The sequence below is a fragment of the Myxocyprinus asiaticus genome, chromosome 20 (assembly GCF_019703515.2).
Source record: "Myxocyprinus asiaticus isolate MX2 ecotype Aquarium Trade chromosome 20, UBuf_Myxa_2, whole genome shotgun sequence".
NCBI lineage: Eukaryota > Metazoa > Chordata > Actinopteri > Cypriniformes > Catostomidae > Myxocyprinus > Myxocyprinus asiaticus.
Window position 1 is genome coordinate 17,028,797 of NC_059363.1, and position 17,993 is coordinate 17,046,789.

Below are 17,993 nucleotides of genomic sequence, written 5' to 3' on the forward strand. Positions count from 1 at the left end.
TTCTTGGAGCTTCAAAAATTTGGCACCCATTGACTTGCATTTTATGGACCTACATTTTATGGATCTTTGTGTTCTGCTGAAGAGAATTTTCATTTTTGGGTGAACTATTCCTTTAACCCGAGCTTCAGATGTGTATGCTTGTCATCTGTGTCTCTGCATGTTGATATCAGACAAACTGAAGAAGTTCCGTGAAGTTCCGTGCTTGTATATGTATTCGTTTTTCCAAATTTTCCAATCTGACATTTAGTTCATTTTAAAGCTGCTCACAAAATCAGCAAAGTTTAAACTCTTGTTTTAGCACAAGGGTGAATTGACAGGTGAGTGGCGGTGCTTCACTGCTGTCAGGACAGTACAGATTGCGTTTCACACCTCAAATGCGATGTGGTCACATGCATTTTTGACAACCTTCGTCTGTGGATTCAGTGGTCCGAACATAAAATGTTTTGGACTCCATTTCCATCTGTATTTAGCGCTGACCACTTCTGATCGGATCACCAAAAACGCATCTTAAAACCAGGTGGAAATGGGGCCTAAAAGTTGTAACTTTACCGTATATCACTCTGTTGTACATTTACGTTTCAATGTCTGATTTTCCAACATAGTCTCATGGCAACTATTCTTTATTAACAATAATTTATATGAAATGGCAAAATCGTTAGCTATTGTACGATTTGGCCTGCGCCTTAGAATAAAAAATATGTAATTGTTTTGGTGCCATAAGAAAAAAAACAAAAAAAACAAAGTATGATGTCTGTTTAATTGCTGTCTGTTTGGTGGTACATTTTGATTTTAAACAAGTACTAGATAAAAATAGCTTCTGTCTTTTAAACTCTTTAACACCATGGACTGAGTGTGATGGATTAAACCTATTATGTTGGTTTTAAACGGCTTAAAACACAAGAGCCAACACAGATAAGACATTCAAAGCCTGTGGGATTGCGCTCCTATAGAACCTGTTTGACGACAACATGACAGCAGCACTTACACCAGTCACTCTAATCTAGAGATGCCTTGAGTTCAGAGCTCCTACAGATGGCCATAAACACCCTTGAATATTATATGTTGAACAAAACCCTCCTGTGCTGAGGTGAATTAACCTGTGAGACAGCCAAAGAGAATGCAGCAGGTCATGATGTAATGGACCTGTCTTTGAATTTAGCTGGTGTTGGCTTTAGTGTGTCAATGTTTTGGTAGTTGGCCCTCTAGGACACACACACACGCACGCACACACACACACACACACACACACACACACACACCTCTGTAATATTTAATATATAATATCTTATCTGCTCTAAAATTGTTTTATCCAGTGGTTAGCTTATGGACTAAAGTCGACAACTGCTGTCCAGGAATTACTGATGGTGACTGGGTTTCTTCTAGCAACTGTCCGCTGTCTCAGAACCCCCCACCCCCCGTGCACACACTCGTACTCAGCGTTTTTCCACCCTGTACTGATAACTCTCTCCTTTATAACTATGATGGGCTCACTGGGCATTAATTTAGGTTAGTGCTGTAGATATAATTACAGCTGTGTGTGTATATATGAGGTAGAAACTGATGAGCTGGCACTTTTAGAAGTAGGATGTCATGTGTTAATCCAATAAATCTGTCTCTCTGGTGTGTGTTGTATGTGTATTTGTGCTTACCTGTCTCTCTAGTGTACATTGTGTGTTTATGTCTCTAGTGTGTGTGTGCTAGAATGCTGCAGGATGGGGATGCATGATTTGCTGTGGTCAGTATGAGGAGCACAGACCTGACTGACCCACAGCTGATAACAGAGAGAGACTGGGTGAAAGGATGAAAGAGGGAAGGATAGAATGATTGGTGATAAGGAAAATGTTTTTAGTTCTTTGGAAGGGGCTTTATAACTCTATAATTTAGCAAATATTATAGGTCATCATTTTAACTAAGAAAGCAGATTTTACTCCTGTCTCACAGAAATCTCTCTGTATGACCGTATCGGGTCAAGCTGTGACGGACAGTTTGCTACTGTGCTATATGTGTTTAAGAGAGAGAGAGAGTGTAATGTTACCTTCATAATGTATTCCTTTTTGTCACTTTCAAATTTTACTCATCACTTTTTATTTGATTTTTTCTAATTTATTTTAATATATTGTAATTTTATTTTTTTTCTTTAAATTTTAAATTATTATTATTTTTTAATAACTACTGCTTGTTTGCTTCATTTGCACTTGTTGTTTTTGCAGGTATATATATATTTTTTTATTATTGTATTAATAATGCTTGTTTGCTTCTTTTGCACTATTGTTGTTTTACTCATATTTGACTTATTGGTAACACTTTACAATGAGGTTCCATTTGTTAACATTAGTTAACAACATTAGTTATCATGAACTAACAATGAACACTCAAAAATGAAGCCATTACCCTTACTTAATCGAATTTGAGAAAGTTATTAGTTAATTGGTTAATTCAAATTAAATCATTTTCATTGAGCCAACATAATTTAGTTAAATTAGGTCAATTAAATGTACTTTAGAAGTTTTAACTCAACTTTGTTAGGTTTTAGTTTAATTTAGTAAATTAAAATTAAATCAGTTTCATTGAGCCAACATAATTTTGTTAAATTAGGTCAATTTGATTGAGTAGTTTTATCTCAACATTGTTAGGTTTGTCAAACTCAATTTAACCCTGTTTATTTTATTTACATGTTTAATTTATTTGATAAATTAATAGTACATGCCAGGCGAGTAAGTATAAGGACAGTGGAATGGTTGCACTGTCAATTTGATAGCAACTGCTGGAGCTAAGCAGTACTTGAATCAAGAGTCATTAGAAAGTCAAAGTCCATCCTCAAGCTAAGCACAAACGCAGATCTTTTTAAATACCAATATTATAAAACATTAAACATGAACAAATCTCCTCCTGTTCTCGTCTTGCACAAACATGCATAAAATAACACTTAATTTCAACATTTGTTCACCCCATCCAGCCCCATGCAAAGTAAGCTGGGAAATGGAAATCCACTGCCCAGTTTCATTAATGCTACAAAAAGTATTCATGTAGTCTTAACTCAAATGTATTAAGTAAACTTAAATTTTTATAAATTTAATTGGATGGAACGCAATGAAATCAAGTTGAGGCAAAATTTTCTAGAATTGTATTACTTTAGTTCATTTTAATTAAGTAAACTGAACAACCTGCAAAAAAATCAATTTTTTGAGAGTAATAAGCATGAATTAATCTTAGTTAATGTTAATTACAACATATAGTAATACATGTTTAAAATCAAAAGTTCTACTTGTTAACATTAATGCACTATGAACTAACATGAAATACAATGAACAACAGTATTTTTATTAACTAACATTAACAAAGATTAATAAATGCTATAAAAAATATATTGTTAATTGTTTGTTCATGATATCCTAATGCATTAACTAATGTTAACGAATGAAACTTATTGTAAAGCGTTACCGACTTATTTTACACTGCCCAGAAATGTACAGTTTTGTCAGGCCAATAAAGAACATTAAAATTAATTGAAAATTGAGAGCGATAAAGACATAGACAAGCAGGTGAAGTTGTTCACAGAGCACTTTGTCCCAATTTCATTAAATGCTTTAATCCTTTGCTGATTAGCTCAGTTTGTGGAGAGAGCTGTTTGGTTGAATGTTTTTGGGCACCACTTCCTGTGACATCATATTCTGTTATGAGCATCCTAGATATGGAAACTGCAGCACTCACGTCTGTGTTTCAAAAATCCTTTTTATACTTTCATATGATTTACTTACATATACCCATTTCAGATGACGTCTGTGTTAAGAGTCATTGTGAGTAAGCTGCTCTTGGCGCAGATGCTTGTCTTCTATCTGAGAGACTGAAAATGACTAGGTCACAGGTTTTGGGGGTGGGGGGTGTAGAGCGAGGGCAGAGAGATTTATTTCCTGTTGTCTGTTGTTATTGTTTTGTGTGTTCAGGCGGTGTCCCAGCGTGGGTATGCTGCCGAAACATCATCTCTAGTATTTGAGCAAAGCTTTTTGTGAATTCTCTTTCACACTCTCTCTCTCTCTCTCTCTCTCTCTCTCTCTCTCTCTCTCTCTCTCTCTCTCTCTCTCTCTCTCTCTCTCTCTCTCTGAAGGTATTAAGCTGGCATCTTCTCTTCCTCTCTTTTATAATAGGCTGTTATTGTTTTGGGCTCTTTTATTATTTTGGTTGCTGGTATTATTTTTGATTTCCATAATTCTTGGTCTGTTGGCTTTGCTCGTCTTTTATGTTCTGCTGGAACAATGGCAATCCCCCAGCCACCGGCCCTACCCTCAATAACACAATCCTGCAAATAATGACACTACCGCTAATCTGTGTGTATGCACCACTCGATGACAGTTAGGGGAAATCACATTTGAATCACAACAGACGAGTGATGACAGACAGATATAGGCCCTCAGTGATGCCAACTGAAAATGTGTCTTCCATTCTCTGTCTGTTCTTTTATACTGTATATTTATTCACTCCACATTTATGAAGAACACAACTGGCATCTATTGATGAAAAAAGCTATTGTGGCCTATTTCTTTGACAAACACCCTCAATATTGGTAATGTTTTTTATAGAGCTGTATTTCTGATCTCATCTCTGTCTCTCTCCTCTCTATGTTGCTGTCTCTTGTCATAGCGGAAAACCATGCCAAGCACCATGAGTCCAGTACAAGAAGACAGAGGCACTTTTACTGATCATCCCTCTTTCTTCTTGTCTGCCATTTACTATTTTAGAGTATGTGTGTGTTTGTGTGTGTGTGTTTGTTGTGGAGGAAACCCCGCAGCCCTGACCCTCACCCCCCATACTGGCACCAGCTGTGGATCAATACTAGGACAGCTGGGACCGCCACCCTCCTAAAGTGGATGGAGCTCCCGGTCGCACCCCTCTCTTCCTCACACTTCCTGGAAATGTCATTCAAAGGAAGTTTGAGGTTCACTTTAGGTGTTATAGCCTGCAGGGGTTTGGTGGTGTTCTTCCCTAAAAGACACACACACAAACACTTTAATGGAAAATATTGAATTATTTTTCTTCCCCCTCAATTTGAGTGTCGAGCCTGCCATGCCGTCATTTTCACAAAACAAACATTTAAGCACTGGATACATGCAAACACATCCATAATACATTGACAAAAATGTGGACAACCAAAACACAATGCTGCCCTCAGTCACACAAAGCAATGTCAAAGACAAACGGGAAAAGCTATTTAAATGAGTTCTCTAAATACTGTTTATTGCCTCAGCTGGTCAATATACTGTAGTTAGTATTAGTGCCTTGCATTTATAATGCAGTGTAGACTGGGTAGCAATATGTTAGATTAAAATGTATATGAATGTAGAAAAGCAAATATTTTAAGTTCTGACTGGTTTTCACCATTTTAAATCTCCTTTTATCTGTTTTGCTGTTAATCACTAAAGTAAATCACATAAATAGTCTTACAGTGTGACATGCATTTTTAAAAGTTTCAATTCTTAATTCTTAAGTTCATTTAATATAACTGCATATCAGAATTATACAAGAATTAGAAAATGTTGTTTAATGTAGTTTTAAATGGAGTTTAGTATGCCACACAACAGGATGCTGATGTTAATGGTTAAAGGGATAGTTCACCCAAAAATGAAAATTCTCTGATCATTTACTCACCCTCATGCCATCCCAGATGTGTATGACTTTCTTTCTTCTGCTGAACACAAATGAAGATTTTTAGAAGAATATTTCAGCTCTGAGGGTCCTCACAATGCAAGTGAATGGGTGCCAAATTTTTTAAGCTCAAAAAGTGTATAAAGACAGCATAAAAGTTATCCATATGACTGCAGCGGTTAAATCTATCTGTATCTTCAGAGGTGAAATAACTGTGGGTGAGAAACATCAATATCTAAGTCCTTTTTTTTATTTTTTATTTTTTTACTATTAATCTTTTCTTTCACTTTCACATTATTTTGTTTTTGGTGATTTGCATTCTTCATGCATATCGCCACCTACTGGGCAGGGAGGAGAATTTATAGTAAAAAATAACATAAAGGGATAGATTACCCAAAAATTAAAATTCTCTCATCATTTACTCACCCTCATGCCATCCCAGATGTGTAAGACTTTTTTCTTCTGCTGAATACAAATGAAGATTTTTAGAAGAATATTTTAGCTCTGAAGGTCCTCACAATGCAAGTGAATGGGTACCAAAATTTTTAAGCTCCATAAAGCATGTAAAGACAGCATAAAAGTAACCCATTGGTTAAATCTATATCTTCTGAAGTGATATGATAGGTGTGTGTGAGAATCAGATCATTTTTTTTAACTATAAATTATCCTCTCTGCCCAGTAGGTGGCGATATGTACAAAGAATGTGAATCACCAAAAACAAAAGAAGAAAGTGAAAGTGGAGATTGATAGTAAAAAAGGACTTAAGTATTGATCTATTTCTTACCCACACCTATCATATCACTTCAGAAGATATGGATATATCAGCTTGAGTCGTATGGACTGGAGCTTAAAAATTTTGGGACCCATTCACATGTATTGTGAGGACTTTAGTAGAAGAAAAAGTCATACACATCTGGGATGAGATGAGGGTGTGTAAATGCTGAGAGAATTTTTATTTTTGGGTGAATGTAATGGGTAAAATGGGCAAGGAGGAGGGGGGAACCGGCTGAACACTCAATGTTTAATGAAAACTTATATAGACATAAACATAAACTGGTGTGGCTCTCTCTCTCTCCCGGACTGCCGTATCCGGCTCGGCCTTATTCCACTCCTCGGCTGATTAGCCCGATTGGGGGCCGGCCGTGCGCACTCACAGCCCTGCCCCGCCCTCTTCCTCATCACAGTGAACTATCCCTTTAATGTCGCGTCAACTGCCCAATTCCAAATAGGCCTATAGTATATAGTGTGTTTGTATGTTGCATTTATCTTGTGTTAATGTAATCCGCACAAATGCCATGTACTGACCGTTGATCAGTGGTAATAACTTTCAGACATTTTGGTAATAACATATCGGTCATGAAAATAATTGTCTGGATTTTAAATGATCTCAACTGTGAGTATAAAAATAAACAAGGTAGTAAGATTTTATTAGACAAAAATATTTGCTTACTAATGTTTATGTACTTTGCTCTTAAACACTTTTTAATGTGTAATAGTGTAATCACAATGACTTCTCAGTAAAATAATGTGTCTTTGCGGAGGTCCCTTGTTTGTGTGTGTAGGGGAATATGCCCTTAAAGAACCAGCAGGGGGCAGCATTCAGCCACCCTGGCCCCCTCAGCTCTCCTCGCAGCCAGGTATTTAGTTATTCTGTGGGTACAATAGCTGTGTATTGATAGTCATATCCCTGTGATAAATTAAAAATGCCTTATTGTCTCTTTTCATTTTACACATTGTCATAACCCTGGATGGTAATCTGGGCTTCTGATTGACACCAGCAGCCAGAACACCCTCATTGTTTGTGCCCGTCAAATCTGTTAAACCTAATTCTTCCCCGCGTATTTGCATATTTTTAAGTATTTTTTCGGAGAAGGACTAAATCCTTCTTAAGTGTTTGATGCATTTTGAAATTCATTCATAAAGGACCTACATGCACTATTAGCTCAGTATAATACCAGTGCATAATCTCGCCGATAAGACGCGCTTTTGAGTGCTGGATTCTTCAGGGATGACATGCTGTATTTCCAACTGATTCAACAGCGGCTCAAATGTCAACACAAATGTCAAGTGGCTTCGTTGACAAGCGGTTTTGAATCTTAGATTCTTTTTTCCTTTTATCGTTTTCATTTACTGAAGTACTTGAGGAGGACTGTCTCCTGTCCTAGCTGGAATGGGGGATTGTGGGTAATTTGTCTGGGTGTGAGATTGGCTGGATATGGGGAGCAGGCAGTGCTGTTGTTTTGATTAGGGCTTGGTTGCTTTACGCCTCTGTGTTTTAGGAGTCGACGCATGGCATGTTGGCGTCGTTCGGAGGCGGTCAGTTGATCAATCACCTTCAGCAAACCGGAATAAGGCTGCGGGGTTGGTGTGTGCGGCCCTTTCGAGTTGTCGATTTTTATGTGTGTTTGTGTCTGTGTAGAGTTGTATCGAGGCATATCTGAGACGAAAATAGAGTCACTCTTCAGCTCTCTGCGTCTCAATCTTCCTGAGACTGCTCTGATAAGGGCTCCTCTTTACCTATGGGACCACTGATACATGCAAACACGCACACGCATGCCCGTGAGCGAGATTTATATCTGGACATCTGTACATACTAGTCTCTCCACATCCACACATACTGACTGGTGTATGAATACAGGCTATTTGAGAGGCCTGCCGTGAGTGTTTATTTCTGAAAGAGAACTGTAGAGAGGATACGACATGGCCTTCATTTCTCTCTCTCTCTCTCTCTCACTACTCATTGCTTTGCTCATTTTGTTTTGTATTACTGTGCACAAAATGCCTGATGAGATAAAAGTAAACAAGGCATAAAAGACAGAAAATTGGCCTAAATCTTGGATCTCACCTCAGCAAAAGCTCTAAAGAAAAGATGCTTGCTGAACTTACATTCTAACAATTTTACATTTGTTGACCATGTAACCTTTTTTATGCCTTTATCTTAAAACATTTGGTTTCTGTGATGTTTCCAACTTTTTTTGTTCTACTGATGCTTAGATGCAATTACTGTTTAAGAGAAGTGCTGCAATAAATAGTGTTTCAAATTGCTCAGACAAGTACAAGTAGAGAGGAAGGTAAGAGACAGTGGTGAAAGAATGATGTTTGGATTGAATGTAAATGGGAGAGCAGAATCTGAGCTAATTTCTATGTATCGAAATGTTTCCTTTCTACATCATGAAGACTATGCCTGCACTTTGACCTACAGGAGGCGCCACTGACCATTTGACAGGGCCTGTCTAGTCTGCCATTGTCAGAGGTGATTAACTAATACAGTGTTTGTTTATTGAAATCTGTAGATAATGAAGGCCTGCTGGTTCAGATATAAGCTTTTCTGGGTTACACTGTTGGTTGTATGTTTGACTTGCTGTTATATGCCTGGAAATGGTTGCAAAATAAACCTTTTTATCTAGAATATATGTTAGAGATAAATTCATTGTCATTCAATTTGCCAGTAATTTTAGTGTTCTGGGAAGGATGAAATTCTACCTTACTGACAGTTCCAAATCAATTGAGACTGTCTACCTAAACTTGTATGCACATGCTCCAGAAGCGCTGGTTTCCCCTATGTGTGCGTGTACATTGTGTGTATGTGTGGGCTCTGTTCGTGTTAAAACAAGTGTGAGGATTAGCACTTTTTATTTGTTCTATTGAGTGCTTCAGAATTTTATTTCACTATAGGGCAAATTTACATGCTTTTATTAAAAAAAATAAAATAAATATATATATATATATATATATATATATATATATATATATATATATATATATATATATATATATAATATTTTCTTAAGTGTCTTAAAAGTATCATATTTGCTATAGTATGATGCAAATGTAGCATTTAAAATGGTTCAAAAGATTGTATATACCGGAGTTTACGCTTTTTCCACATGTGGTAACGGTTGCAATGGAATTAAATGAATTTTACTCTGTTTTTTTTTAGGAATCTCCTTCGGGCCGTAGGAAAGCGCTGGCCACCAGCTGCATTAATATGAAGCAGTATGCCAGTGCCATGCCAACACAGACAGACGTCAAGCTCAAGTTCAAGCCACTGTCCAAGAAAGTGGTTTCTGCAACGCTGCAGTTCTCCCTGTCCTGCATCTTCCTGCGAGAGGGCAAAGCCACGTAAGTGCAGCCCCTCAACCTGTAACTACACTAACCACTCCAAAACCAGCCCACTAAAGGAATGCTGCCACTACAAATCACCTCTGGCATTTTTTAATTCCTGTCTCTCTTGCGGTAGTGCCCAGATGTCTAAGATCATCTCTCTCCTGTTTCATTCTGTTTCATTCTCTTTCTTTCCATCTGTTCCTGACTTTTTCTATTCTCACTTGCCTTAGTGACAAGTGTAGTGACAATACCTCACATTCCCAACATTCCTTCTCTGAATTTCTCCTCCTCTCATCCTTCTCTCCAGCCATCCCTCACTTTCTCTCTCTCTCGCTATGATTTCATCCTGTCTTCAGATGCATTCTGTGAGGTTCTCTCTCTTTCTTTCTCCCCGGAATGTTCTGAACTTTGTTGTACTTAGAGCCCTCACACACACACACACACACACATTGGTGTGGCTGTCCTTATGAGGACTCTCCATAGACATAATGATTTTTATACTGTATGAAAGATAGATTCTATCCCCTAAACCTACCCCTCACAAAAAAGTTCTGCATTTTTAAATTTTCAAAAAAACATAGTTTAGTATGTTTTTTTAAGTGATTTGAATTATGGGGACACTAGAAATGTCCTCATAAACCACATTTATAGCATAATACCCTTGTATTTACCATTTTGTAACCTAAAAATATATCCTTGTAAACCACCCAAACCTGCCCACACACACGCACGCACGCACACACACCGAATTGACCTTGATTAAAGGAATATTTAACCCAAAAATTAACAGTCTGTCATAGTTCACTTACTCTCATGTCGTTCTAGTCCTGAATATACAAACCAATATTTTTTTTTCTGTTGAAAAACATGGTTAATTGCTGCTCTTGGCATGCAAACCACATTTGTACAGCTCCAAAAAGTCATATGCTAGTTTTGTGTGAGGAACAGACCAAAATGTAGTTGTTATTCACCAGAAATCTTGCCCTCCCCTACCCGTGTTTGTGTCCATGTTTAGAATTTAAAAATGCTGTATTCTTCTCAGATACACTGGAGAACCTTTATTTATTTATTTATTTTAATTATCAGTGAATTACGATTTCAATTTTGGTCTTTTTTTTTTTTTCATATGGATTCAGAAGACATATGACTACTTTTAAAATAGTTTGACAGTACTTTAATGGTGTTTTTTTGCTTGACAGATGATTTGTCATTATAAACTCATTGAATAGCAAGAGCTGCGTAACAATTCTTTAAAAATTCCTACTTGTGTGTATAATAGAAAAAAAAATAACAGCATGAAGGTGAATAAATAAAGACAGAATTGTAATTTTTGGATGAACTAAAAGGGCTAAAAAACAAATCTGAATGGATATGATTAGTTAATATTTGGCTAAATGGTAGGATTACCTATATATTCAGATCTTTTATCTTTTTGAAGCTGGTGTGTTTAATTTTTTCAAAGTAAAAAGATGGTTCGACGTAGAGATAACTGTAAGTAAGCCATAAGTTTGTTGATTTCCCAGAAAGTGTAAACACTGTAGCTGTATAGCACTTTAAAGAATTGCACTGTTTGAGCAACCCATCCAGCTTTACACAGCAACTTCGGCTCAACCAATGGCAGGAGTTTATGGTGGGACTATCTGTTTTTATTTTATTTTATTTTATTATTTTTTTTATTAATTTTTTTTTATTTTTTGCAATTCTGTTTAGTGACGCTAGTGGCACAGAAATTACACACTTCAGCTTTAAATCTCATGTATGTTTTGAAGGGGCAGTGTTGTAAAAAATATATCAGGGAGCAGTAAAGCACATTAAAAATGTTCCCTCTTTTTCACAACTTCTAATGGCAAAGACTAAAAAGAAATCCATTCCTAGTGGAGAACTTTGCAGAAGATATAAGCTGTTGCTCTTTGACATGCGTCACAACTCACAGAACAACAAACAGAAGATAGAAAATTTCCAGTTACTGGGTCTGATAGTGTTACCATCTGAACATTTTCCTTTTTTTTATTTTGTGATCTGCACCTGCTTGTAAATAAAGGAAGCAAGAAGCATGTAGAGTGTATGTGATTTCACACTTGTACTACAGTATATGAGATATGTGTGTATTTGTGTGGCTTTTTGATGTGTGTGTGTGTGTGTGTGACAGAGGTTACAGGGCAGAAGTGTACCCGCTCTTAACCCATGGGAATGATGCCAACAGCACACAAATAAACCCCATTACATAAGTTCAAATAAGCTCCATGCCTGCCAAAGAAAGACTGGAGCGCATTCATAAAGAAGTGTGAGATAGACAGACAGAGCGAGAGAGAAAGAGAAGACAGGGACATTGCAAAGGAGAGAGAGTTAATCCTGAAGCGTTATCTTGTGGTGCTTGTGAATGCCTTGGCTGGAATGCATGTCCGTATTGCGCTGCCTCTTTTGAGCAGGACCATGAAGGGCATTCCGTTTACACGTTCATCTCTCTCCTTCTTTCCGTCAGCCTGCCTTTCTTTTGTTCTTTCTCTCCTTCCATCCATCTCCTGTGTAATAAAATGCTTTTTCACACAAAAGCGCACTCTGTTGTGAAGGTGGACGGCCATATTCACTCTTTACTTACGGTTGTCAGTGATTTATCCAGGTCTGGAAATGGTGGTATTGAAAAAGTAAATGAACAATCTCCATTTTTAAATTCTGTCATCATTTATTCACCCTCATGTTGTTCTGAAATCCTTATGACTTTCTTCTGATGTTAGGCAGAATGACAGCCTCAGTCACCATTCACTCTCATTGGGCCTCATTCATGTAACATGAGCAGAACTAATTTGTGTAAATCATTCGTAAAGCCGTTCTGACGTAAATTGTCAGATTCATGAAAGTTTTCGTATTTTCAAAGTGTTGGTACTAGGGCTGCACAATTAATTGTATTTAAGTGGCGATCACGATTTCCGCCTCTCACGATTAATTAAACATAACCGTCTGCGATTTAAGTGAGCTTGCGAACCAGGTAAAGTTGCAAATTGTTGTTATTTTTCATTATAGGTTGTGCCTGTGTCTTCGGATGATAGGACAAATTGCAAGCTCTTTTGTGGTCCGTTTTCACCTTACCTGACCAATTACAGTCTCTTAAGAAGTTCGGCAATGACCAATCACTTTCAAGCATGCACTGAAAAACAGAGCCGCTGAGGTTTACGAGTATAATATGTGTGTCACTCTGATCTGTAGTGTTTTAAACTTACTAGTACACACATAAGGATAATGATACAGTGTTGTAGCGATCTCAAAGCAGTTCTGTGCTCGATGCACATGATCTCGTGCTTTGATAATGTTTGTAATATACAGAACAGCTGTGCTCTGAGTTTGGTTCGTGCACGTCGCTAACAGCGTTTTACTATATATTTACATTTATGCATTTGGCAGACACTTTTATCCAAAGCGACTTACAGTGCACTTGTTACAGGGACAATCCCCCAGAGCAACCTGGAGCCTTGCTCAAGGACACAATGGTGGTAGCTGTGGGGATTGAACCGGCAACCTTCTGATTACCAGTTATGTGCTTTAGCCCACTACACCACCACCACTCCATTATATATAAAGTGCTCCAGATTTACTGCAGTTGCACATTTGCGTAATTCCAAATATATTTGGCCATTACAAATGTGCAAACAAATCTAAAGTAACCCCATGGCACCAGGGTTGTGTGGAGCGAGGAGGAGATAAGAGCATTTCACCATGAATGGAAGGAGCACAAAACTGTTGTCACTGTCACTTCTGCTGGTAACACACAGAAACAACACTGTCTTCCTTCAAAATAAAAGGTTTGATAAAATAAGTAGGCTTCCTTCAAAGTAAAGGCTTGAGATTGTATAGCCATTATGTGTGCTCAATTATCACATAAATATTTAACTATTCCTGTAGGGCATGTGAATATAATAATGTTAATCATAATAATTAATAATAATAATTTAAAGAATGGATCTTAAAAGAGGATGCAAGTGTAAACACCCGACAGAGTTTCTATTAGCAGTAAAGAATAGGCAAAACATTACTTAATTTTGGTCAAAAGGAATGATGTACTATTTTTTAGTTCTAACAACTTGTTCATAATGTAATTTTATGTTTTTTATTCTTTTAGAATCGATATCTAATTTTTTTTGTTTAATTGTGCAGCCCTGTAATATTTTTTTCTCTCCAAATGACAGAATAATCATGATTAAAATGTATCAAAATAATCGTGATTATAATTTTTACCATTATCGTGCAGCCCTAGTTACGAACCAAATTTACACCTGCTCCTGACCACGTGTAAATCATGCATAATACATCCAAAGGTTTTGTGTTCTTTCAGAATAAATCCTATTACTAAATTTTGATAGAAGTGAAACTAAATAAGTAAATAAAAAATTAACAAAATATTAAATGAGTAAAATTAAAGGTGCACTCAGTAACTTTTTGTTCATGTCATCTTGGACTTACAGTGACACCTAGTGGTGTGGATGAAGCATCATTCAAAATCATTAGTTTTCAGTTACAGATACCATTGTAGAAATTCAATTCACTATTCACAATCAGCCATGATTAATTTAATCCAAGAGTGAAAGGTGTCCAATAAAAAGACAGTTACTAAGCAAGTGGTGTTCAGCTGGTCATGTGATTCTTACCTTATCAAGGTTACTGATATGACTAGAGTCCTCATCTCATGTGATTGGTTATGATTTTATGCATACAATTGAAGTCAGAAGTTTACATCTTACACGCTTTTTCAGTTCTGCCCACAAATTTTCTATCGGATTTTCTATCAGGGCTTTGTGATGCCCACTCCAATACCTTGACTTTGTTGTCCTTAAGCCATTTTGCCACAAATTTGGAGGTATGCTTGGGGTCATTGTCCATTTGGAAGACCCATTTGCGACTGAGCTTTAACATTCTGGCTGTTATCTTGAGATGTTGCTGCTAGAGGTCGACCAATATATCGGTGTGAGACAACTCAATAGCAGGAAGGAAGTAGACACAGGGAAGCAGGGTTTCTTCTGGCACAGGTAAGATTTTTAATCGGCCACTTCAAACTTCACAGCTTCACAGGAATGTAATAACCTCAACACATCAGCTTAACACACATAACAGATTAAGCCACTTCAGCTTCGGGTACACCATGGCCTTTCAAGCCACCTTGCTGCTAGTGGTGTGGCTGGTTATATGCCGCTCTCCCCATGCTCACTGGAATTATAGACAGGTGTTAAACATAATCTAGCTCAGGTGCAAGCGCCCCTTATCGCTTTCTCTCTCTCCGGACGGACGCTTGACCATGCCCCCACTGCCACATATCCCCACCGCCCGACTCATGCCGGTGAGGCATCCGGCCTGCTTATCACTCCCCCCCATTTCTGGAGAGGAAGTCGGCGACAGCCATCTGTACTCCCGGTCTGTGGAACACCTTGAACTTAAATGGCTGAAGACCCAGATACCAACGGGTGATCCGCGCGTTGGTATCTTTCATGCAGTGGAGCCATTGGAGTGGGGCGTGATCTGAGCAGAGGGTGAAGGCCCGCCCCAACAGGTAGTACCGGAGAGTGAGGACCGCCCACTTGATGGTGAGACACTCCTTTTCCACGGTGCTGTACTTAGTCTCCCTCAGCGAGAGCTTGCGGCTAATGTACAGCACCGGGTGCTCCTCCCCCTCCATCACCTGCGAGAGTACGGCCCCCAGCCCTCTGTCTGAAACGTCCATCTGTAACACAAAAGGGAGAGAGAAATCGGGTGAATGTAAAAACGGCCCCCACAAATTGCAGCTTTAACCTGCATGAACGCCTGTTGACACTGCTCCGTCCACTGGACCAGGTGTGGAGCTCCCTTTTTAGTGAGATCAGTCAGCGGGCTGGTGACATCCGAATAATTAGGCACAAACCTCCTATAATAGCCAGCCAGCCCCAGGAACTGTCTCACCCCCTTTTTGGTCTTGGGCCTCGGGCAGGTCGCAGTCGCCGCAGTCTTGTCAATTTGGGGACGCACCTGCCCTTGGCCCAAGTGGAACCCCAGATACCGTACCTCCACCCACCCAATCACGCACTTCTTCGGGTTTGCTGTGAGTCCCGCTCGTCGCAGCGATCTCAGAACCGCCCTCAGATGCTGCATGTGCCGCTGCCAATCATTGCTGTAAATGATGTCATCTAAATAGGCAGCAGCGTAAGCCGAATGCGGTCTGAGGATTCGGTCCATGAGACGCTGAAACGTGGCCGGGGCTCCAAACAAACCGAACGGAAGCGTCACAAATTGTTGTAATCCAAACGGCGTGGAGAAGGCTGTTTTTTCATGGGAAATTGGTGTCAAGGGGATCTGCCAATAACCCTTTGTCAAATCCAGTGTCGAATAAAATCGAGCAGTGCCCAACCGATCAAGCAACTCATCAACTCGAGGCATTGGGTATGCGTCAAATTTAGACACTGTGTTGACTTTTCTGTAATCCACACAGAACTGTACAGACCCGTTGTTCTTAGGAACTAGAACAACCGGGCTGGACCAGTCGCTGTGGGATTCCTGTATTACCCCCATATCGAGCATTGCATCCAATTCTTCCCGGACAATTTTATTTTTGTGCTCAGGCAAACGGTAGGGACGGCTCCGTACCACCAACTCCGGCTCGGTCTCGATGTGGTGCTGGATGAGGTTTGTACGACCCGGCAGAGGGGAAAACACATCTGCAAACTCCTGTTGCAACTTGCTGACACGGTGAGAGGTGGTCTCCGCAAATGACCGGGGTAAAATGATTTTGTTTTGTATTCACCTCCCTCCACAATTTCAGAAGGTTGAGGTGATATATTTGACGTGTGCCCCCTCTATCGGTTCGCTTTATCTCATAATCGAGATCCCTCACTCGTCGTGTGACCTCAAAGGGTCCTTGCCACTTGGCGAGTAATTTAGAGCTCAATGTGGGGAGAAATACGAATACCTTATCTCCCGGTGCAAATTCCCACAGCCGGGTTCCCCTGTCGTACAGTCGGCTCTGTCATTCTTGAGCTTGGAGCAAATTCTCCTGTGTTAGTTGCCCCAAAGTATGGAGATTTGCTCTAAGATCAAGAACGTATTGAATTTCGTTTTTACTTGTTGAAGGTCCCTCCTCCCAAGCTTCTGACATCAAGCATGCCGTGCGGGTGCCGCACATACAGCAGCTCAAATGGTGAAAACCCAGTGGAGGCTTGCAGGACCTCTCGTACTGCAAATAACAGGGGATCGAACCATTTGTCCCAATTTTTGTCCCTCGTGCACGAACTTACGAATCATATTTTTAAGGGTTTTATTAAATCGTTCCACCAGGTCATCTGTTTGTGGATGGTAAACGCTGGTGCGGATTGATTTAATGCCCAATAATTAGTAAAGCTCGCGTAGTGTCCGTGACATAAATGTTGTGCCCTGATCGGTGAGGATTTCTTTTGGAATCCCCACCCGGGAGATTATTTTGAATAGTGCCTCTGCAACACTGTGTGCTGAGATGTTGCGTAGAGGTACCACTTCCGGATATCACATTGCATAGTCCACTAGGACCAGGACAAAGCGGTGTCCACGTGCTGACCGCTCTAATGGCCCGACGAGGTCCATTCCAATTCTCTCGAAAGGGACCTCACATGCCGCACACCACCTGCGGACATTGCCGGCCAATAGAAACGGGCTATTAGGCGGTTCAGTGTTTTTCTTTCCCCTAAATGACCCACCATAGGATTATAATGAGCCGCCTGGAACACTATTTCCCGATGGATCCGCGGTATTAAGAGCTGGGTTGTATCTTCCTTTGTTTGAGCGTCCTGCATCACTCTATACAACCGCTCATTTATAATTGTGAAATACGGATATGAAAGGGCTCACTTTCACTTGGTCAAAGGCATGCTTGAGGGTTTCGTCTCGTGACTGCTCCAAAGGGAAATCCCCTTCGGGAAATCCCCTGATGATGGGAGGGGCTGTAGCCTCTCCCCCTCACGTCATTCTGACATGGAGCAGACGAAGAAGGCCCTGGCTCTGCCTCCCCTGCCAGCGCTTCACACATTTCACATCTCACCGCTTTTGTGCAGGATCCATCTGCACATTCCCTTTAATAGATTTCTAAATTCAGGCCAATTAGTCCCCAGAATCAGCGGATGGGTGAGGTGGGAACTAACCGCGGCCTCCACTCTGTTTTGTTCCCCAGAATTTAATAATAAGGGTCACCACAGGGTAGTTGTGAATATCCCCATGTACACACTTCACCCTTATCGTTTTAGCTGTGTCCAAAGCCTCGT

The 17,993-nt window shown here is 39.5% G+C and overlaps 1 protein-coding gene across 5 annotated transcripts in view; it reads left to right on the forward strand.

Moving 5' to 3' along the window:
• Positions 1–17,993, forward strand: part of ehbp1 (EH domain binding protein 1) — a 192,629-nt gene that overhangs the window by 46,496 nt on the left and 128,140 nt on the right. For all 5 annotated transcript variants that reach the window (XM_051645796.1, XM_051645797.1, XM_051645799.1 and 2 more), the window contains exon 6: positions 9,581–9,762. In XM_051645796.1, coding sequence (XP_051501756.1) covers positions 9,581–9,762 — 182 coding nt within the window. The remainder of the gene's footprint in view (positions 1–9,580; positions 9,763–17,993) is intronic.